The following is a 22,469-nucleotide window of genomic DNA, read 5'->3' as shown; positions in this document are numbered from 1 at the left end:
TTTTCTGCAAGCTTATTCTCAAATTCTATTTTCCCCTTTATTTGGCCAACAAGTCTTGTGGTGGTATGTACTGCATCCCAAAGCTTCTGCTTCAGAGGCAAGGCACTGCCCACTGTGCCACAAGCCCTTCATGCTTATCACAGTATAAAAAATGCAAAGGAAGAATAGATGTAAAGCAACAATAATCGAGGGGCGAACAGCCTACTTCTGCTCCTATTTTGTAACGTAACGCCATCTGATAGGGGAATGCATTGGCATTTGTCACCTATGTTCTATGAGTTTTTAAGAAAAAAGATACAAGTTATTTTTCCAGGTAATTATTTATTTCAATGAATATCTTATTGCAGATTCTGGCACTTTTACATTGGCACTGATAATCAACATGGCACTCAGCAGAATATTGAACTGAACAACATGGCACTCACCAGAATATTGAAAAATATACCCCCTGATAAAATGTAGAACATTAAATGGTCAAGTAACATTATTGACTTGACGAAACACATATTTAACCATTGACTTGTCTAAACAGAGCAGATGCTGGTGAAATCTACTGAATGAAAACATTGTGCATTGAACCTTTGTGCTTCTTTGAAAGTTTCACAACTCGATTGAAAAACATAATTGTTCTGATGGGTGAGTAGGAAAATCTTCCTTGTAGGGCAGTACTGAGCCCCTGAGTTCAGGCAGGTCCGCATCCTGATTTGTGCTCCATGCTGGTCTGATCGGGATCGAGGATATTAGGATTAGCTCCACTCTCTATAGGCAGGAGGTAAAGTATTTGCTAGTCTCCTGCTCCTGATCCCTGCAGTGAACCTCACACAGGTTGGAAAATGACAGAATTAGGACCATCTTGTGCAGCATTCCACAGACCAGTAGAATGAACAATAGCCTGAGAAATCAGAGGACAATATGGGACTGCCACCCAGCATGTAAAATTGTTGGTCTATGGCTTGGAACTGGTCTGCGCTAGCACTCTCAATGAGAAATCCACCTCGTCCCAGTCCCCCATCTTCCCCCCATAACCCTGCACATTCTTCCTCATCAAATAACAGTCCCATTCAATTTTGAATGCTTCGATTGAACCTGCGTCCACCACACTCTCAGGCAGCGCATTCCACAGCTAAACCCACTCACTGCGTGAAAACGGCTTTCCTGGTGTTTCTTGTGCTTTTTTTTTGCCAATTCCTTTAAATCTGTGACCTCACGTTCTCGATCCTTTCACGAGTGGGAACAGTTTCTCCCGATCTACTCTGTCCAGAATCCTCATAATTTTGAACATCTCGATCAAATCGCCTCCCAGTTTTCTTTCCTCCAAGGAAAACGGCCCCAACGTCACCAAGCTGAGGTTTCTCCAGCTATTCTGTCGTTGGGTCAAAATGCTGGAACCCCCTCCCTAACAGCACTATGGATGTACCTGCACCACATGGACTGAAGCGGTTCAAGAAGGCAGCTCATCATCATCTTCTTAAGGAGAATTAGGGATGGGCAATAACCAGCGAAGCCCAGATACCTTGAATTCATTTTACAAAGGGGCTGGCTTAGCTCACTGGGCTAAATCGCTGGCTTTTAAAGCAGACCAAGCAGGCCAGCAGCACGGTTCGATTCCCGTACCAGCCTTCCCGGACAGGCGCCGGAATGTGGCGACTAGGGGCTTTTCACAGTAACTTCATTGAAGCCTACTCGTGACAATAAGCGATTTTCATTTTTCATTTCAAATTCTCATAGATGATGTGTGCATTTTTTAAAAGGCAAACTTCAAACACAGAAGAGCAATCATAAACACCAAACAAGCTTCTGTTCAATGGAATGTTACAAATGCCACACTTACATAAAAATATTTCATATCTAACGTTAAGGAAGCTGTCCTGCTTATACATGGCATCAACCAACCTCTATCTCTTCAGCTTTTGAAAAGCATATATTTTATGGACAGAAGGTGAACAGGCAGATCACACGCACGCCAGTTAACAGGAGCTGTGAGATGAGGGTGTCTGAGGCAAAACACAGTGCAGAGGTTCCTGTCTGGTGAATGGATCCAGACTGTGCTGTGAGCTTTCATTTAACAGCATGGAGCATCGTCACAATGATCTGCCTGGGGGACAGAAGCAGTCTCCTGCCTCGTATTGGGTTGTTGGGTTTGCTCTACACTTCTTAAATATAAGAGCGACAATAACAATACTTCACAACCTTTGAATCACTGCCCTCCGGATCTCTGCCGTTAACTCACATAAGAAGAATACAGAGTGTTGCATTCTGAATGAACTCGCCCTAAATCCTATAGTTGTGCTCCATCAAGTTGAGCAGTAGCTGCAGGCACTAACTCGTATCCCAAAACCTGTATATCAAAGGATTAGGAAAAGATTTGAAAGGGAAGACAGAGAGACCAGGACTGGGGGCCATAAATATAAGGCTGTCACTAATAAATCAAACAGGGAATTCAGGAGAAACCTCTTTACCCAGGAAGTGGTTAGAATGTGGAACTTGCCCGTTACCACAGGGACTAGCTGAAGCAAAAGCCATCAGTAGACAAACAGGAGCAAAAAAGAGATAGAAGGATATGGTGATAGGGTTGGGTGAAGTATAGAGGCAGGAGGTTTATGGGGTGCATAAACAGTGGCATAGAACAGTGGGGTCAAATGGCCTGTTTCTGTGATAATGTAACATTGATATTTGGATGGGTGGGAGTGTATGAAATATTGGATTAGGCAACTGTTGCAATGAACACCTGAAGTTCCAAGATCAGGTCTGGGACAATGGTCGTTATATTTGCAAACTATATGTTAGCAACCTTCTGCCAACAATTCAATATAGGCCGGACAGCTTATTTAACCACATTGCATTTCGTCAAATATGATTTCAATTATGTGATTTTATGCAATCGGTTTACACATTGGCAATAAAGAGAAATCCCAGTATTAATGAGCACTCTGTAAATGTATCTGTTGATAGAGAGAATTCATCTATAAACCATTCACTCTCTCCACACTGTTTAATGAAATAGCCATTAGTTTACAGCCCCACTTCAAATATAAGTTAGACGTTTATGGCCACATTTCAAGGTGAGAAAAGTAACTCACCAGGTTATTGTTAAAAACATTTCAAACCACCCTGCCTTCATTTGAATATATTTCATTTTAATGCTGAGTTTCGAATATATTAAATCATTTATTTTTGTAAATGCTTGAAGTGTGGCTCATGTGGTTATTTGAAGATGTTTTAGCCTCTTGCTATCCTTTACAATTGATCACATTAATCAGCTCAAGGGGACAACCATCCACTTAGCAAAACGAGTTACTCGAGGCAGATCAGCCACATTCACACGGAATATTGTTTCTTTTTCATTTGTTCCTTGGCAGCTTAAATGCCATTTATTCAACCAGTTGATCATTTCTCAAGTATATTGTAACTTGCCACAATCAGAAGAATTTGTTTTAACACCCATTGTATTCAAAAATGTTCAGAAAATAGTCGTTTTTCTCAAAATACTAACAAAATCCATACATGCTCATAGAATCTGGAGATCCATCCACCCCCACACACAAAAATAAAGCAACTGGTATTCAGGCCAATCCACATTTATCAAATGGATTTGTGCTTATTAATCAGGTAATGCATCATCCATTGCCAGAAATTGAAGTGGAATAATATGAGATTGACCATCACGACACCTGCAGTGAGGTAAATGGCCCATATGGTACTTTCACGTGGCAAAAAACACTTGGAGAGTGCAAAGTCTGTCACTGTTATGCTGCCCTGGAGAAGAAAATGGAGATCAATTCAAAGTTAGTGGTGTCTGAATACATTGTGTTTTATCAAAATATCACAATAAGCAAAGATGGTTTATCTACCAATATAGATCTATCTTAAAACACGGGTGACACGGTGGGGCAGTGGTTAGCACTGCTGCCTCACGCCGCCGAGGACCCGGGATCGATCTCAGCCCCGGGTCATTTTCCGTGTGGAGTTTGCATATTCTCCCCATCCGTGTCTGCCCCACAACCCGCAGATGTGCAGAGTACTTGCAGTGGCCACGCTAAATTGCCCCTGAATTGAGAAAAAAAGAATTGGGCACTTTAAATTTTAAAAAGAACTGCAGGAATTTTTTCCCCCTCATCCAAGGGCCCGTTTATTTGATGAAGAAGAAACATATTTCTGCATACAACCCACCAATTCTCACCAATGGGAACTAAGGAATGGATGCCATCATTCCAGAGGTTATGTCTCCGCTTGTGAGACTGGTAGAACTGAAGGTGAGTCTCTGCACACACTCTGTGTTGGTCTGTCTTGGCCAAAATGGCGGGAAACCGGCTGACTGTCCTTACCTTCTGCGTTGCCGTATGTTTACAGACACTCTCACACCAACATTTTGCAGTGAGGTGGCACCAGTTCAGCACCAGCTTTGACAAAGAGTCATCCAGACTCCAAACGTTAGCTCCCTTCTCTCTCCACAGAGGCTGTCAGACCTGCTGAGATTGTCCATTATTTTTGTTTTTGTTCCAGTTCAGTACATATGCACCTCAAATCCTGTGTGCAAGAGTCAACTGCAATTCTACTCTACTAACCATAGCTAATCATCAAATGTTTCCACTCAGTTTTTTCCCTCTCTTTTCTCTCTTCTGGCAATGTATATCTTGAATCACCTCCCCCCCCCCCCCCCCCCCCCCCCCCCCCCCCCACACCCAAGCAGCTTAGTTGGGGAGTCCAGAACTAAGGGACATGGTCTAGAAATTAGAGCCAGATCTTTCGGAAGTAAATTAGGAAACACGTCTACACAAAGGATTGTCGGTGTTTGGAACTCTCTTCCTCATCAATGCTTGGTCAATTGTTTATTTTAAAGCTGAGATATTGATAGATATTTGTTAACCAAAGCAGTTTAGGGTTATGGGGGAAAGCCTTATTGAACGGTGAGAACCAAAAGCAGAGGGAGTTAAAGCTCTTCTTCCCAGCTCAGATCAGAGGCAAAATAGAGATTGCAGATAACACCATCAAACCAGACGGGACAGTGAATAGTCACCAGTTTCTGGATAGAATTGAGATCAACCCATTGACACTAAAACAAATTCCGAGGGGTATAGATAGAGTAGACAGGAAGAACCTTTTCCCCTTGGTGGAGGGGATCAATGACCAGGGGGCATAGATTTAATGTAAGGGGCAGGAGGTTTAGAGGGGATGTGAGGGAAAATCTTTTCACCCCGATGGTTTTAGAAGTCTGGAACTCACCGCCTGAAATTATGGTGGAGGCAGAGATCCACATAACATTTAAGAAGCATTTAGATGTGCACTTTTGATGCCAAGGCATACAAGGCTATGGGCCAAGTGCTGAAAAATGGGATTAGAATTGCTAGGTGGTTGTTTTCGGCTGGCGTAGACGAGAAGGGCCGAAGGGCCTTTTCTGTGGTGTAAACATTTGTGACTCTAAGGCAGCAGCACCTCGAGAGAAAGTGTCGTCAGGATGGGATCTTTATTGCTGGGGGCCTGACTTAGATCAGCCGACCTGGGAAGAAATGGCTGCCAGTGCAAAGGCGGGAACATCTTGGTGCTGTGGAACTTTATCCCTGTGAAAATATAAAGCTCCTCCAGCCCTCTCCCTCATATCCCTTCACCCTCTGAGCTGTCAATCAAATGTGTGGGGTGCAGGTGTTCCATTATTCAAATAGATGTCTGGGCCCACAGAGAAGCCTCATTTGGTAAGTTCATGTTGTAGGGGGCAAGATATTTGCATGGATGGAGGACTTGTTAGCTAACAGGAGGTAGAGAGTAGGGGAAAAATGGGTCTTTTCTGGGCAGCAAGATGTAGAGTGACGCCTCACAGGAAGTAGTGCTGGAATTTCAACTATTTACAAATTATACCAATGTCTTGGATGAAAGGATAGAATGTATGGTTGCTATATTTGATGATAACACAAAGATAGGTAGGAAAGTAAGTTATGAAGAGGACATAAGAAGTCCTTATGAGGCAAAGTGATGCGCACAACTAATGGAGTTAAAAAGATTTAGAGATGATCTTATTGAAACATATAAGATTCTGAGGAAACTTGACAAGGGGGATATTGAAAGGTTCCCCACCCCATCCCAGTACACTGAACCCTTTCTGGGGATATTGAAAGGTTCCCCACCCCATCCCAGTACACTGAACCTTTTCTGGGGATATTGAAAGGTTCCCCACCCCATCCCAGTACACTGAACCTTTTCTGGGGATACTGAAAAGTGCACCCCCCCCCCCCCCAAATGGCGATTCACTGAACCTTTTCTGAACTGCTAACACGTTCATATAATAAAACCATAGAATCATAGAATCCCTACAGTGCAGAAGGAGGCCATTCGGCCCATCGAGTGTGCACCAGGCCTTGCTCCAATAGAGCATCCAATAGAGACCCAATCCCCCGCTCCCATTCCCGTAACCCCACCTAACCTTTTGGACAATATTATCATGGCCAACCTACCTAACCTGCAAATCTTTGGACTTTGGGAGGAAACCGGAGCACCCAGAAGATACCCATGCACACACGGGGAGAACATGCAGACTCCACACAGTCACCTGAGGTCGGAATCGAACCTGTCCCTGACGCTGTGAGGCAGCAGTGCTAACCACCATGTCACCGAGTCACATTGGGTGGAAGGTACAGTCTGACTGCAGCACTCCTTCGAAGCGGCATTCAGATGTCATCCTAAATTATAGGCTCAAATCCTGGAGTAGAATTTGAGCGGGTGATGTTCTGACACGTAGGCAACGCTGCAGCAGGTCTGATACTTCAACCTCAAGCAAATTTAATCTGATGTTGTAATACTCACACAACGCAAGTGCCAGGCAATAACCATCTCCAACAAGAGAGAATCTAGTCATCACCCCTTAACATTCAATGGCATTGCCATCGCTAAATCCCCCACTATCAACATCCTGGGTGTCACCATTTACCAGAAATCAAAGTGGCCATGCCATATAAATACTGTGGCTACCAGAGCAGGTCAAAAGCTGGGACTTCTGCAGTGAGTAACTCACCTACTGACTCCCCAAAGCCTGTCCACCATCTACAAGGCACAAGTCAGGAGTGTGGTGGAATACTCCAAACTTGCCTGGATAAGTGCAGCTTCAACGTGTAACCCTGATCCTAAGCCGGCTGGGAAATATGGCCAAGTGACAAGAGACACTGTAGCCTGAGGGGAAATATGGCCCAGTAACAAAGATACTAAAGAAATCACAGAGGCTTTCTGGAGCCTTCCTGGGAATGCAGTTTCTACAACAGGATGGAAGATAGCAAGAGGCCCCCGGCCTTAAAGAAGATTGTCATCAGCTCAAGGAACCAGAGGAAGAAGATCTGGGAACAAAGGCAAAGGCAGGATGAGTGATTAACAAGTGTGAAGAATAACAGGCCTTAAAACATTAATAGTTGTTCTGGTTTGATCAAACATCAGCATTTGCTGGGATCTGTCTGAACAAATGGATTTTCTTTACTGGATCTTTGAAACACAACCTCAGCAACCAAAGGGTCATAAAACAGACAGTACCAAACCTTCAAAAAGCTGGAAGAAATCTCATAAAGAAGCAGGGATTCAAAGCTTCAGAGAAAACTCTGGGACTAACCATCGCAGAAGATTACCCCGAGTCAAGGGCTCGCTGATCAGTAAAGCATTCTTCGAGAAAAGCTTGGCCAGCTGTTCTGATTAGGGTGACATTTGAGTTTGATTCGGGAGTTGAGTAACAGGTAGCACTTATTGAGTTAAAGTCTGTGTGACGGTTTTATCAAGGGTTAAGTATTAGTCTGTGTGGCAATAATTAACTGCATAAGAGTCTGTGTGACATGTTTGATCTGAATAAAGTAGTTTGTGTGATGTGTCATTTGTGACCCTTGTTCAGGATGGCAAAAACCAACTCAAGAAGCTCGACACCACCCAGGTCAAAGCAACTGCTTGATTGCTCCCCTTCCACAAACATTCAAACCCTCCACCACCAATGAACAGTGGCAGGCGTGTGTACCATCTACAAGGTGCAGTGCAGGAACTCACCAAGGCTTCATAGCACTTTCCACGACTGCTATATTAGAAAGACAAGGGCAACAGACACATTGAAACTCCTTCACCTGGAGGTTTCCCTCCAAGTCACTCACCATCCTGACTAATACCACTGTGGGTATACCTACACCACATGGCCTCCAGCGGTTCAAGAAGGCAGCTCACCACCACCTTCTCAAGGGCAATTGGCTTCAAGGCAGAGATAGATAAATTCTTGATGTCGCGAGGAATTAATGGCTACGGGGAGAATGCTGGTAGGTGGAGTTGAAATGCCCATCAGCCATGATTGAATGGCGGAGTGGACTCGATGGGCCAAATGGCCTTACTTCCACTCCTATGTCTTATGGTCTTATGGTCTAATTAGGGACGGGCAATAAATTCCGGCCTAACCAGCAATGCCCACATCCTATGAATGAATTTATAAAAGTAATCTGTCTGCTATTCTAGCAACATTGTTAATCCCTCAGAACAGGTCAGATCTGTTATAAAGCACACAGGATTCAGATGAACAGGTTAGATAAGGTGGGTAAGGAGGCATGCCTTCCTTTCTTGGTTGATGGTAGAATAGAAGAGCAGAGAGGTTATGCTCGAACTGTGTAAAACAGTAGGGAAACCACAGCTAGGTTGCTGCACACAGTTCTGGTCACTGCACTCTACAGGAACAATATGATTGTATTAGAGAAGATATAGAGGAGGATGGAGCTGGTTTCCTGGACTGGAGAACATTAGAAATAAGGAAAGATTAGATAAGCTAGGTTCACTTTCTTAGGAATTGAGAAGACGGAGATAACATTTTATTAAGGTGTATAAAGTATGAGGGATTTCATGGATAGCAAGGAACTATTTCCCTCAGTTCAATAATCCAGGGACAACATTTAAAGTAAGTGGTAGAAGGTAAGAGAGGGGTTGAGGAGAATTTATTTTCGCTGCATACGATGAAGGGGTTTGAAACTCACTTCCAAAAAGGGTGGCAGAGGCACAAAACCTTAATTGCATCTAAAAAGCACTTAGATATGTACTTGAGGAGCCATAACCTGCAAGGATGTGGACCAAGAGCTGAAAAATAGCATTAAGATGGATTTCTGGATCTCCAGAACTGACACAATGGGATGAATGGTCTCTTTCTGTGCCAGACATTTCTATAATGAGGGCCTCACTGGGATGAAAAAGTGAAAATATTCACCCACCTCAAATTTACCAATTTTTATAAACATTTTTACAATAAAAGATATATTAGATTAATTGGCAAAATAAAATCACATAGGATAGGAGGCAACATGCTGCCATGGATTGATGAGGCTAACAGACAGAAAGCACAAAGTAGGTATAATTGGGTCATTCTCGCAATGACCAGCTGTGTCCAGTAGGTGCCGCAATGATCAGTACTTGGGCCCCAGCTGGTCACAATATATAATGATTTGGATGTGGAGAGAAAATATAATTTTTCCAAATTCCCAAATGATATAAAGCTAGGCAGGATGTGCTTTGTGAGGAAAATGTAATACAGGAGGATTTGGACAGGAATATAATGTGGAAAAATATGAGAGAATCCACTTTGGTAGAAGGAACAGATGTGCAGAGTATTTCCTATATGGTAAGAAATGAGAAAGTGTAGGCGGCACGGTGGTGCGGTGGTTAGCACTGCTGCCTACGGCGCTGAGGACCCGGGTTCAAATCCCGGCCCTGGGTCACTGTCTGTGTGGAGTTTGCACATTCTCTCCATGTCTGCGTGGGTTTCACACCCATAACCCAATGATGTGCAGGGTAGGTGGAATGGCCACGCTAAATTATCCCTTAATTGGAAAAAAATAATTACTCTAAATTTATATAAAAGAAATGAGGAAGTGTAGATTTAAAAAAGGGACATGGGTGCCATTTACCAGAAGTCACTGAAGGCTAACATGCAGGCACGGCAAGCTACTAGGAAGGCTAATGCAATGTTAGCCTTTACAGCATTTGAGTACAGAAGTAGTGAGGTCTTGTTTCAATTGTATAGAAGCTTGGTTAGACCATACCTGGAATATTGTGTCCAGTTTTGGTCCCGTTACTTCAGAAGGGATATTATTGCCATAGAGGGAGTTCAACAAAGGTTCACCAGACCTGTATTTGGGATGGTGGGACTGTCTCATGAAGAGAGATTGGGCAAACTGGGCCTGTATTCTCGGGAAGAATGATAGGTGATCTCATTGAAACCTACAAAATACTTAAAGCAATGGACTTTGATGGGGTAGATGTAGCTAAGATGTTTCTCTTGGTTGGGGAGTCTAAAACCAGGGGACACAATTTCAGAATTAGGAGGAAGTCACTTGGGATCGAGATGCGGAGAAATTTCTTTAGAACAGAGAACATACAGTGCAGAAGGAGGCCATTCGGTCCATTGAGTCTGCACCAATCCACTTAGGCCCTCACTTCCACCCTATCTCCGTAACCCAATAACCCCTCCTAACCTTTTGGGTCACTATGGGCAATTTATCATAGCCAATCCACCTAACCTGCACGTGTTTGGACTGTGGGGGGAAACCGGAGCACCCGGAGGAAACCCACCCAGACACGGGGACAACGTACAGACTTCGCACAGAGAGTGACCCAGCGGGGAATCGAACCTGGGACCCTGGAGCTGTGAAACCACAGTGCTAGCCACTTGTGCTACCGTGCTGCCCATAAAACGCAGAGGGTTGTGAATTTTTGGAATTCTTTATCCTAGAAGGCAATGGAAGTTCAGGTCATTGAGTATGTTTACGGTGGAGATTAATTGATTTTTGATTAACAATAATGTAAAGTGTGATGGGGACAGTGTGAGTAAAAGGCATTGAGGTGTCCCAACAGCCATCGGATTGAATGGTGGAGCAGGCTCGATGGGCTGAATGGCCTACTCCTATTTCTATATTCCGAAAAGAACAGTAAGGTGCAAACATATAAAACCCTAGTTTGTTGCAGGTCTTCACTTGAGCATTGAAATTAATTTAAAAGAAAAGGCACAAAAATGGATCTCGAACAATGCTGAGAAAAAGTGAAGATTCTCGTCTTGCCCCATCAGGACAAGTGGCCGAATGCAGAATTCAAACAATCACAATAGGGTAGACTGTGATGGTGATGATTGGATGGCAAGTTGACTCTGATTGGCTGAGGTGTTGCCATGGGGAAAGCAAGAGGAAACTATAGGCTCCCCAAGATCCGAGTTCTTGCCCACTCACAAAGCCTGTACTAGGCTTGAACATATTCCCTTTGTTTGCAGCAAAATGGGTCCATGTGTAGGAATGTAATGTCAGTTTTAGTGAGTTTTTTCTGGATGGTACAAGTCAAAAAACTTTGGCAACATGTCTTTTTTTAATGCAATAAAAATGATTTAATCTGTTGGACTCTTACAACTTTTCAAAGTAATATTTAAGCTGGTTAATAATGTGTATTATTTTCAAAGCACATGCGTGGGAGGAGTGTGTTTTAGTCACAGAGCACAGATTCCGACCTCTCCAGCATCAGCCTCCTACACTGTTCCAGTGAACACGGCTCGTGGAACAGCATCTGATCTTTCCATTAGGCGACTTACAGCCTTCTGACCTTAGCAATAAGTTCACCAACTTTAGATCATAAGCACCATTTTCTTGGATAACAGGAGAGGCAGTGGAGTAATGGTGTTGTTGCTGGACTAGTGATCCAGAGACCCAGGGGAATGCTCTGGGATCCCGGGTTCGATACCCACCAGGGCAGATGGTGACATTTGAATTCAATACAAATTCTAGTATTAAAAGTTGAATGATGGCTATGAAATCATTGTCAATTGTTGTAAAAACCCATCTGGTTCACTCATGCCCTTTCTGGAATGAAATCTGCCATCCTTACCTGGTCTGGAATGAAATCTGCCATCCTTACCTGGTCTGGAATGAAATCTGCCATCCTTACCTGGTCTGGAATGAAATCTGCCATCCTTACCTTGTCTGGAATGAAATCTGCCATCCTTACCTGGTCTGGAATGAAATCTGCCATCCTTACCTTGTCTGGAATGAAATCTGCCATCCTTACCTGGTCTGGAATGAAATCTGCCATCCTTACCTTGTCTGGCTTATATGTGACTCCAGAGCCACAGCAATGTGGTTGACTTTTAAATGCCCCCAGGGATGGCCAAGAAACGTTTGACGCCCACATTCAATGAACAAATAAAAAATAGGGCGAGAGAATCCCTCCAGTGCAGCAGGAGGCCATTCAGCCCATCAAGTCTGCACCGACCCTAGAAAAGAGCTTTCCCACACCCTATCCCCATAGCCCCACCTAACCTGCACAACGTTGGACACTAAGGGACAATTTTAGATTTAGAACAGTACAGCACAGAACAGGCCCTTCGGCCCTCGATGTTGTGCCGAGCAATGATCACCCTACTCAAACCCACGTATCCACCCTATACTCGTAACCTAACAACTCCCTCTTAACCTTACTTTTTAGGACACTACGGGCAATTTAGCATGGCCAATCCACCTAACCCGCACATCTTTGGACTGTGGGAGGAAACCGGAGCACCCAGAGGAAACCCACGCACACACGGGGAGGACATGCAGACTCCGCACAGACCCCTCGGGAGTCCCAAAGAAGAGGCTTGTCGGGAAGTTTGATCTTCTGATGAGCAATACCCCTGCTCCCTTGGATTCTCCGAAAAACTCTCCAACTCTGAGTTAGAGTTGAAGACTTCGAATGGTACTAAATTTCTTACCTGGATAGTTACTCAAGAAATACCAGAAATACTAGGGCAAAACCGAGTCTAACTTCTGGATAACTATACAACTGACTCCCCCTGATCACTCCCCAGCATTCCCATCTCCCCCCTGAATGCCCCGGAGGAAACCCACGCACACACGGGGAGGACGTGCAGACTCCGCACAGACAGTGACCCAGCCGGGAACCGAACCTGGGACCCTGGAGCTGTGAAGCATTGATGCTAACCACTATGCTACCCTGCTGCCCTCATTTTACCATGGCCAATCCACCTAAGCTGCACATCATTGGGAGCACCTGGAGGAAACCCATGCAGACACGGGGAGAATGTGCAAACTCCACACTGTCATCCAAGCTCGCAATTAAACCCGGGTCCCAGGTGCTGTGAGGCAGGAAGTGCTAACCACTGCGCCATAGTGCCGCCCGCCAGCTTTTGTTTGTTTATCCCACCCTCACCGCAGATCCTTTGTCATTGAATTCATTCACTCTACTCTCTCAGAGACCTGTCCAATTGTTCTTTCTACCGTTCCCTCCTTCTCCAGTCACTGCACTTAAAGCCTATTGCAATCTCTAATTTCTTCCCCAGTTCACTGAGCTGAAATGTTAACGTTTCTATCTCCACGGCTGTTGTGTCTGAACCTGCAGAATGATGCATCGGATAACGTCAAATTGTTTAAACAAAAAGCTTGAATTTGCATTTTACCAGAAGGAAGCTGGGGTTGTTCCGATTCCTCCAGCTAAAGGACGGGATGCTGATCTCAGGAAGGTGTTCAGCGTGCAGCACCATACAGGCACTGTGGGTGTGGCCACTGAGGACCAGTCGTGGATGGAACCACCAAAGAAGCTGGGAACAAACAGTAAGAGTTCAGTCACTGTCAATACTTCAGCATGTTGGAGTCACAGTGCAATGCTGGGAACCAGTCAGCCCAGGGTCATCAAAAACAGACTCAACCAAAACACAAGTGATGGAAATCTGAAAAATAACAGAAAGCGCTCAGCCAGTCTGGAACAACATCTATGGAGAGAAACAGGAATCCATGGAGGGACTTTTAATTTTCTTGGCCTGCTGAGGTGGGGCTGGAAGTAGAGAGTGGGAAACCTGGAAATCTGGGCTCCCCCCCCCCCCGCACACATTGCAGTTCATTAACTATCAGCTCCACAGTGTGTTTGTGCTCTTACTTATTGTGTTATGTAATTTGGAATAACACAAGCTGCCACTTGATGCAGTTTTGAGTAAAAGATGCTCCAGACTTTGAAGTGAGTTCAATGTGTTTTATTGAACTATTAGCACAGTTCTCAATGAGTTTGACTCTGCTAATCTAAATGTAGTAACTCAGTCTAACTGAACCAGTTTTGCTCTAAGCCGCGTGCTGGGGTGTGATGCTGAGGATACGCCCTGTCTCACTCTGTAGATGTTGGTCTGTGGAAAGAGGTGGGGTGTGAGTCCCTCATCCCTTTTATAGTGAGGTACCACCCCTGAGTGTCCTGACTGCTCATTGGTCCTGTCCTATTCTATGTGTTCATTAGCTGTATGTTTGCATATCATGACTTACTGTTAGATTCCCTGCCCGGAAGCCAGTCTAATTCACTGGCCTGAGGAAGCTTTCAGAAGAGATATGAAACCAAGGCTGAGTCTGCACTCTCTGATGGGCGTTTCCATGCACTCGCTATTAGCATCCTTCCAAGTGGACACAGGTTTGGAAGTCAGCAGGTACGGGCACGGCAACGCGTCACTGAGTGCAGCTAGGCCCAGATTGTGAGCACAGGAACTTAGTGAGGGAAGTTTAAAGGTGAAGGTTAATCTCTTCTAAAATCTAGTTTAGTTTGATTTAACATTTAACCAAATTTTACTGTTTAAGTTTCTTCCAGGCTGAACCAGGGATAAACAAGGGGCTGGATTCTCTACTCCTCGACGCCGAAATCGCGTTCGGTGACAGGGCGGAGAATCCCGTTTTGCCGCCAATATTGGGAGTGCCGCCAGTTTTTGTATTCGCCGTCCCCGGGCCGAGAATCCACGGCCTCAGGCCATTGCCAGAAGTCTGCCCCACGATGCTCCGTCCCCGACCGGCCGAGTTCCCGATGGCGTGGACCTCTCATGGAATTAGCATGGCAGCTGCGGACTCAGTCCGGGGCCGCCACAGTCAGAGGAGAGCCGATCCGCGGGCAGGGGGGGCTTCATTTGGGGCTGGGGGCAATGTGGGCGGGCAGTCCAGGGCACGCAAATGGCCGAAGGGGGGGGGCACTACTTTTGCGGTCTGGCTTCACGGGCTGAGTCCGCCATGGAGCACGGTGCAGCCGCTGCAAGCCTCGGAACCGGAAGTGCTGAGGGCTGTATCGGCAGCTCGAGCTGCGAGCTCTAAGCTGCCTCCCTGCTAGACCCCGGCAAAACGAGGAATCGGTGGCCATTTTACTCCACTTTTCCTGGCGTAAAAGATCACCATTTTCATGCCGGAGTGGGGACTTAGTCTCCAAAACAGAGAATCCAGCCAAGCTCTCTGCTAGCGATGGAGCTGGTTAGTAAATTCAGTAGCTAGTTTGAACTGGTTACTTATTTGCAGAATTCCAGTCGTCGAAGTAAGGGTGGTCTTGCTAAGGGCAAAAAGACAGCAGCTCATCACGGAGGGCAGCTAGACTCAGGGTGAGAGCTTGGGGAATTTGGTGTGTTCGAGAATTCAGTGCAGTGAGGGTACTGTTTACTTCAGCTACCGTCTGAAGAGACTTACAGAGCGCGAGAGCAGCAGTCCGGAAGCTGAGAATGAGCCAAGCTGTGAGAGAAAACAAGTGTGACGTGACAGGAAAACAATGATCGGTCTGTCAGTATTTTCTAATTTATCTTTTGAACATCACACAGGTTTAACAATTGTGAGATATTTTTCATGAGTAGAAGATTTACTCATAGTAGTAAAAGTCTTTGATTGGCTGGTGAGTGTTTCTTATTTATCTTAACTGGGGAATTTCAATCGGGGGAAGAAGAACATTTAGTGAAATAATAAAAATATAAACAAGTAGGGCGGAAGACATTTAAAGTAATTATTTAATTAATTAAATGCATAAAAGTGGCAGGTCAGGTGGTGGTGGTTGCAGAATGTGGGAGCCAGTGGACATCCGTCTGATTCAAGTCCAACATATATAAACATGCCAATTCGGAGCAGGAGTAGGCCACAAGCCTGCTCTGCCATTCAATAAGACCATGGCTGATCTGATTGTAACCTCAACCCCACATTCCTCCCTACCCTGATACCCTTTCACCCCCTTGTTAATCAAGAATCTATCTAGCTCCACCTTAAAGATATTCCACCATTCTGCTTCCACTGTCTTCTGTGAAAGAGGGTTCCAGAGACTGGCAACCCTCTGAGAGAAAAATGTTCTCCGTCTTCAATGGGCGACCCCTTATTTTTAAACAGTAATAATAATAACCTTTTATTGTCACAAGTATGAAGTTACTGTGAAAAGCCCCTAGTTGCCACATTCTGCCACCTGTTGGGGTAAGCTGGTACGGGAATTGAACCCGCGCTGCTGGCCTTGTTCTGCATCACAAACCAGCTATCTAGCCCACTGAGCTAAACCAGCCCCAGTGACCCCCCCCCCTTAGTCTAGATTGTCCCACCAGAGGAAACATCCTCTCCACATCCACCCTGTCAACACCTCTCAGGGTGTCAATCAAGTTGCCTCTCACTCTTTTAAACTCCAGGGGACACAAAACCAACCTCACCAACCATTTCCCCATCAGACAACCATTCCCTGCTATTAGTCCAGCAAACCCTCTCTGAACTGCTTCTAACGCATCTACATCTTTTCATTAAATAGGGAGGCCACAATATTCCAGATGTGATCTCACCAGTGCCCTGTACAAACAAAACAAAACCTGCCTACTTTTGGAGTCCATTCCCCTCACAATAAACAATAGCCCTTTGGTGAGCTGCATTAAGTGCCTGTGGCTGGAGGAACTTCAGCTCAGAGTCCTGATCTGGAGGTTGAGCTGCGAAGCATCAGGGGGGGGGGGGGGGGGGGGGGGGGGGGGAAGTTACCTGAACACTTGTTCTCGGAGGCAGTCACACTCCTTAGGATGGGTCTTCTGATTTGGTCAGTGGTCAGGGACAAGAGGGTGTGTCTACCTGTGAGTAAGGCAGGTTTGGGGATCGAGAAGTCTGAATTGGAACTGCCCAACTGTCCCATAAACATGAGGTTCTGAATGAAAGTGGATGAGCAAACTGACCATGGTTCAGGAAGTGAAAGGGTTAAAAGGACAGAATCACATGAGTTTCTAAATTCTCACAGATTGCAGAGAGAGAGAGGGCGCAATTCAATAACCACGGTGCGACCGGCGCATAGGTGAATAGCGGGAAAGATCAAAATTGAGATCCGCACTGGGCGGGAACCATTTTCCGATTCACCCGACCCACTCCTAATGGCAAGTTCTGGATCATGTTCACAAATGGCAAGAATATCATTAACCCTCATTTGCATTTAAATCATCTTTAAATATTGTGGAGGCCTATAACCGGGGCAACCATAGCTTCAGCCTGGCTGTCCTACCAAACATGTCCAGGACAGAGACCTGCAGTTTCTATCCTGAAAATCTATTTCACTCCCTTTGACTGTGAGCAGCCTCGAGCTTCACAATTGAAGGCTATTTCAAATGAGGAATGAACCGTGTTAGTTGTGATAGCACTTTAGGCTCCTCAACTCTTAAGTGCCTCCTCGAAGGCACAGGTGCCACGTCTCAGCGGATGATTAGTGCACTGCATGATCAGCCTGAACAGTGTGCCTGAACTCTTGGAGCATCATCGGAGCATCAGCACCATAGAGGCAGCTGCCAACAATCAAACAGTAAAGAGCAGGGCTTCACCACCGAGGATCCTCTCACGGCCAAAGGGTAATTGTATCGATGAGTGGAGGACAGCTCAGCACGGTTACCCTAATGTTCTCATCAGAGGTCTGGGGTCTAGGGGCTCTTAATGGCCGGGGTGAGTGTGCAGAGCAAGGTTTGCCAAGTGGCTTGCTGGATGGCAATCTGCGGGACACGCAAGGGTGGAAAGTCTTGAGGGAGTTGAGGGTTCTGGGGTGGAAGCCCTAATTGATTGTGGCTCTCTCGCCTTCTCCAATTCCTTACAGATATAACGATGTTTGCTGGAATCGATCATACAGAGGCTGTCATCGCGTCACTTGTGGCAGCCAAGGCGGGCAGACGCTGGTGACGGCAGCAAGGCCAACACAGGCTAGAGATAGCACACCATGCACAGGGGCCACCCATCAGGCTAAGGAGGAACCAAGAAGGGGAGGCCAGTGACGGCCCAAGGTGCACAGTCTTTGTTGGTAATTCAATGAGACGACGGACACCATGTGCCGTAGAAGACTGTATCTTAGCAGAGAGACAGTGCGGAACCTGTGCCACATCCTTGCGGACTTGGCACCTTGTGGAGGAGGGGGACACCCACTCCTGGTGTCCATGAAGGTCACTGCAGTCCTGAACCTTTCTGCCACCAGGTCATTCCAGGACTCGAGCGGGGTCCAGATACACGACAATCTTCGGAATTCCCTGCAAAAGGCTCTCCATTATGTGCTGGAATGTAGTGCAGACCGATGAAATACCAAAGGCAATCTCACATATTGGAACAAGCTTCATGGGTATTTCTGGGAACAAACTTACTTTTTTCTTTTTCTTTTCAATTTTTTTTAGCGCATTTGCAAGTTTTTATAATAATAACAATGACATAAACATGGTATAATAAACATTCCCCCCCACCCCCCATCCCAATCTTCACACACCCCAACCATACAACAACAATCCCCCCCCCCCACCCTGGAATACTGCATCAGCTGACATTTTAATTTTCCCTGAGAAAGTTGACGAACGGCTGCCACCTCTGGGAGATCCCTAACATTGACCCTCTTAAGGCAAACTTTATTTTCTCAAGACTGAGAAACCCAGCCATGTCACTATCCCAGGTCTCTACACTCGGGGGCTTCGAGCCCCTCCACATTAATAAGATCCGTCTCCGGGCTAACAGGGAGGCACAGGCCAGGACGTCGGCCTCTTTCACCCCCTGAACTCCCGGATCTTCCGACACTCCAAAGATCGTTACCTCCAGACTCGGCACCACATGTGTTTTTAGCACCGTGGACATTGCCTAAGCAAAACCCTCCCAAAACCCTCTGAGCTTCGGGCATGCCCAAAACATGTGGACATGATTTGCTGGGCTTCCTGCGGAACTCGCACACCTATCCTCTACCCGGGAAACCTGTTCATCCTAGCCACTGTCATATGTGCCCGGTGGACTACCTTAAATTGTATCAGACTAAGCCTGGCACATGATGAGGAGGTGTTAACCCTGCTTAGGGCATCCGCCCACAGACCCGCCTCTATCTCTCCTCCTAGGTCGTCGTCCCACTTGCCCTTAAGCTCCTCCACTGGAGTTTCCTCCGCCTCCGAAAGTTCCTGGTAAATATCCGATACCTTCCCCTCTCCCACCCAGGTACTGGAGCCTACTCTATCCTGTATCCCCTGTGGGGGCAGCAACGGAAAGGCCGGCACCTGTTTTCTCAGGAAGTCTCGCACCTGCAAATACCTAAACCCGTTCCCTGCTGGCAATTCAAATTTATCCTCCAAAGCTTTCAAGCTGCGGAAGCTCCCGTCTATAAATAGATCCCCCATCCTCATAATTCCTGCCCTCTGCCATCTCCGGAATCCACCGTCCAGCCTACCCGGTACAAACCGATGGTTATTATAAATCGGGGTCCAAACCGATGCTCCCTCCACTCTCTTATATCTCCTCCACTGCCCCCAGATTCTCAGAGCCGCCACCACCACCGGGCTTGTGGAGTATCGGGCCGGCGAGAACGGCAGAGGTGCCGTTATCAGTGCTCCCAAAATTGTGTCTTTACATGACGCCGCCTTCATCCGCTCCCACACCGACCCCTCCCCCACTACCCACTTCCTAATTATGACTACATTAGCCGCCCAGCAGTAGTTACAGAAGTTCGGCAGCGCCAACTAACCCTCCACCCGACTGCGCTCCAGCAACACTTTCTTCACTTGTGGGGTTCTACCCGACCACACAAAGCCCAAAATAACCTTATTCATCCGCTTGAAAAAGGCTTTTGGGATGAAGATGGGGAGGCATTGAAAGACAAACAGAAATCTGGGGAGGACCGTCATTTTCACGGTCTGTACCCTCCCTGCCAGTGATAGCGGGAGCATGTCCCATCTCTTAAAGTCCCTTTTCATTTGTTCTACAAGCCGGGATAGGTTTAACTTGTGCAGTGCTTCCCACTGCCGGGTCACCTGGATTCCCAAATACCAAACGTTCTTCCCTACCAGTCTAAGCGGCAGCTCTCCCAGTCTTTTCTCCTGTCCTCTTGCCTGGATCGCAAACATCTCACTTTCCCCCATGTTCTATTTATACCCCAAAAAGTTGCAAAATTACCCCAGGATTTGCATTACTTCCCCCATCCCCTCCAACAAGAGCAGGTCACCTGCGTAAAGCGAGACCCGGTGCTCCAACCCCCTCCACCGAACCAGCCCTTTCCAGTTCCTATCAGGGATTGTTAACGCCATGGCCAATGGCTCTATGGCCAGAGCAAACAGTAATGGGGAGAGGGGGCACCCTTGCCTCGTCCCTCGGTGTAGTTTAAAATACCCCGACCTCAGCCGGTTTGTACGCACACTCGCCACTGATGCCTGATAGAGAAACCGAACCCAGTTAATGAAGCCCTCGCCAAACCCAAACCTTCCCAGCGCCTCCCACAGGTAATTCCACTCCACCCGATCAAAAGCCTTCTCCGCATCTATCGCTCCCACCACCTCCGACTCCTCTCCTTCTGAGGGCATCATAATAACATTCAAAAGCCTTCGAATATTGGCCATGAGTTGCCTTCCCTTAACAAATCCCGTCTGGTCTTCCCCTATCACCCTTGGGACACAGCCCTCTATCCTTGTGGCCAGTATCTTAGCCAGCAGTTTGGCATCAACATTCAGTAGAGAAATCGGCCTGTATGACCCGCATTGCTCCGGACCCTTCTCCCATTTCAGGATCAATGAAATCGAGGCCTGCGACATTGTTGGGGGGAGGACTCCCTTCTCTCTTGCTTCATTAAATGTCCTCACCAGTAGTGGGCTCAATATCTCTGAAAACTTCTTATAGAATTTCACTGAGTAGCCGTCCGGCCCCGGGGCCTTGCCCGACTGCTTGACCTCCAGCCCCTCGATTATTTCCTCAATCTCAATTGGGGCTCCCAGCCCTTCCACTAGATCTTCATCAACCCTCGGCAACGTCAACTGATCCAAAAACTGCCTCAACCCCTCCACCCCCATCGGGGATTCCAACTTATATAATTTACTATAAAAGTCCTTAAACACCTCACTCACCCCCACTGGGTCCAGGACAGTATTACCGTCTCTACTCTTTACTTTCCCTATCTCCCTGGCCGCCTCCCTTTTTCTGAGCTGGTGCGCCAACATTCTGCTTGCCTTTTCCCCGTACTCATAGATCGCCCCCCTTGCCTTCCTCAACTGTTCCACCGCTTTCCTTGTAGTCAACAGCCCAAACTCCGCCTGTAACCTCCGCCGCTCCCTCAGTAGCCCCACGACCGGGGCCTACGAGTATCTCCTGTCCACCTGGAATATCTGCTCCACTAATCTATCCCTCTCAGCCAATTCCACCTTTTCTCTGTGGGCCCGCATTAATTCCCCTCTGACCACTGCCTTCAATGCTTCCCAAACCGTCGCTGCAGAGACCTCCCCCGTATCATTTGTTTCCAGGTAGTTCTGGATGGACTTGTTAACCCGCCCACAGACTGCCTTGTCCGCTAGCAACCCCACATCCAGTCTCCATAGCGGGCGTTGCCCTCTCTCCACACTAACCCGTAGATCCACCCAATGTGGGGCATGATCCGACACTGCGATTGCCGAGTACTCAGTATCCACCACCCCCGGTATTAACTCAGAACAAAAACGTCAATGCGAGACTATACCTTGTGGGCATGGGAGAAACAAGAAAATTCCTTCGTCCTCGGCCGTGCAAACCTCCATGGGTCTACTCCCCCCATCTGTTCCATAAAACCCTTCAATTCCTTTGCCACAGCCGGCCTCCTCCCTGTCTTGGATTTTGACCGGTCCAATTCCGGATCAATGACTGTGATAAAATCTCCTCCCATAATCAGGTTTATGTGACTCTAAGTCTGGGATCTTACCTAACACCCGCCTCATGAATTCCACATCGTCCCAATTCGGAGCATATTTGTTCACGAGTACCACTCGCACCCCCTCCAGCTTCCCACTCACCATTATGTACCTACCCCCCTTGTCAGACACGATTCCCCCTGCCTCAAATGCCACTTGTTTATTGATCAAGATCGCTACCCCCCTGGTCTTTGAGTCCAGCCCTGAATGGGATACTTGGCCAACCCACCCCTTTCTCAATCTCGTCTGGTCTACAACCTTTAGGTGTGTCTCTTGTAGCATTGCCACTTCCGCCTTCAGCCCCTTCAAATGCGCAAACACACGAGCCCTCTTGACCGGCCCATTCAAACCTCTCACATTCCATGTAATCAGCCTGGTCGGGGGGCTTCCCGCCCCCACCCTGCCGACTAGCCATCACCCTTTTTAGGCCAGCCTCCAGCTCGTGCCCCCGGCCTCCTCTAGCCCCCCTAGGGCATTCACCATCCCCGACCTCCCATCTGCCCCCTAATAACAGTTCTTCCCCCGTCAGCAAAGCAGCCCCCCCCTGCCTCCCCCCCAGCAACAGCACTAG

At 46.9% G+C, this 22,469-nt stretch overlaps 1 protein-coding gene across 1 annotated transcript in view; it reads right to left on the bottom strand.

The window, feature by feature from the left end:
- Positions 1-301: 301 nt before the first annotated feature.
- The window catches only part of mppe1 (metallophosphoesterase 1), a 98,807-nt gene continuing 76,639 nt past the window's right edge, over positions 302-22,469 (bottom strand). Inside the window, exons 8-9 of the mRNA XM_038808667.1 lie at positions 13,421-13,561; positions 302-3,756 (exon numbers count right to left, since the gene is read on the bottom strand). Of these exons, the coding sequence (XP_038664595.1) occupies positions 3,583-3,756; positions 13,421-13,561 (315 nt within the window). The 3' untranslated portion in view covers positions 302-3,582. The remainder of the gene's footprint in view (positions 3,757-13,420; positions 13,562-22,469) is intronic.

This window comes from Scyliorhinus canicula, chromosome 10 (genome assembly GCF_902713615.1).
Source record: "Scyliorhinus canicula chromosome 10, sScyCan1.1, whole genome shotgun sequence".
In the NCBI taxonomy this organism is placed as follows: Eukaryota; Metazoa; Chordata; class Chondrichthyes; order Carcharhiniformes; family Scyliorhinidae; genus Scyliorhinus; species Scyliorhinus canicula.
Note: the sequence above shows the minus strand (reverse complement) of the source record. Positions and strands in the feature narration are given on the sequence as shown.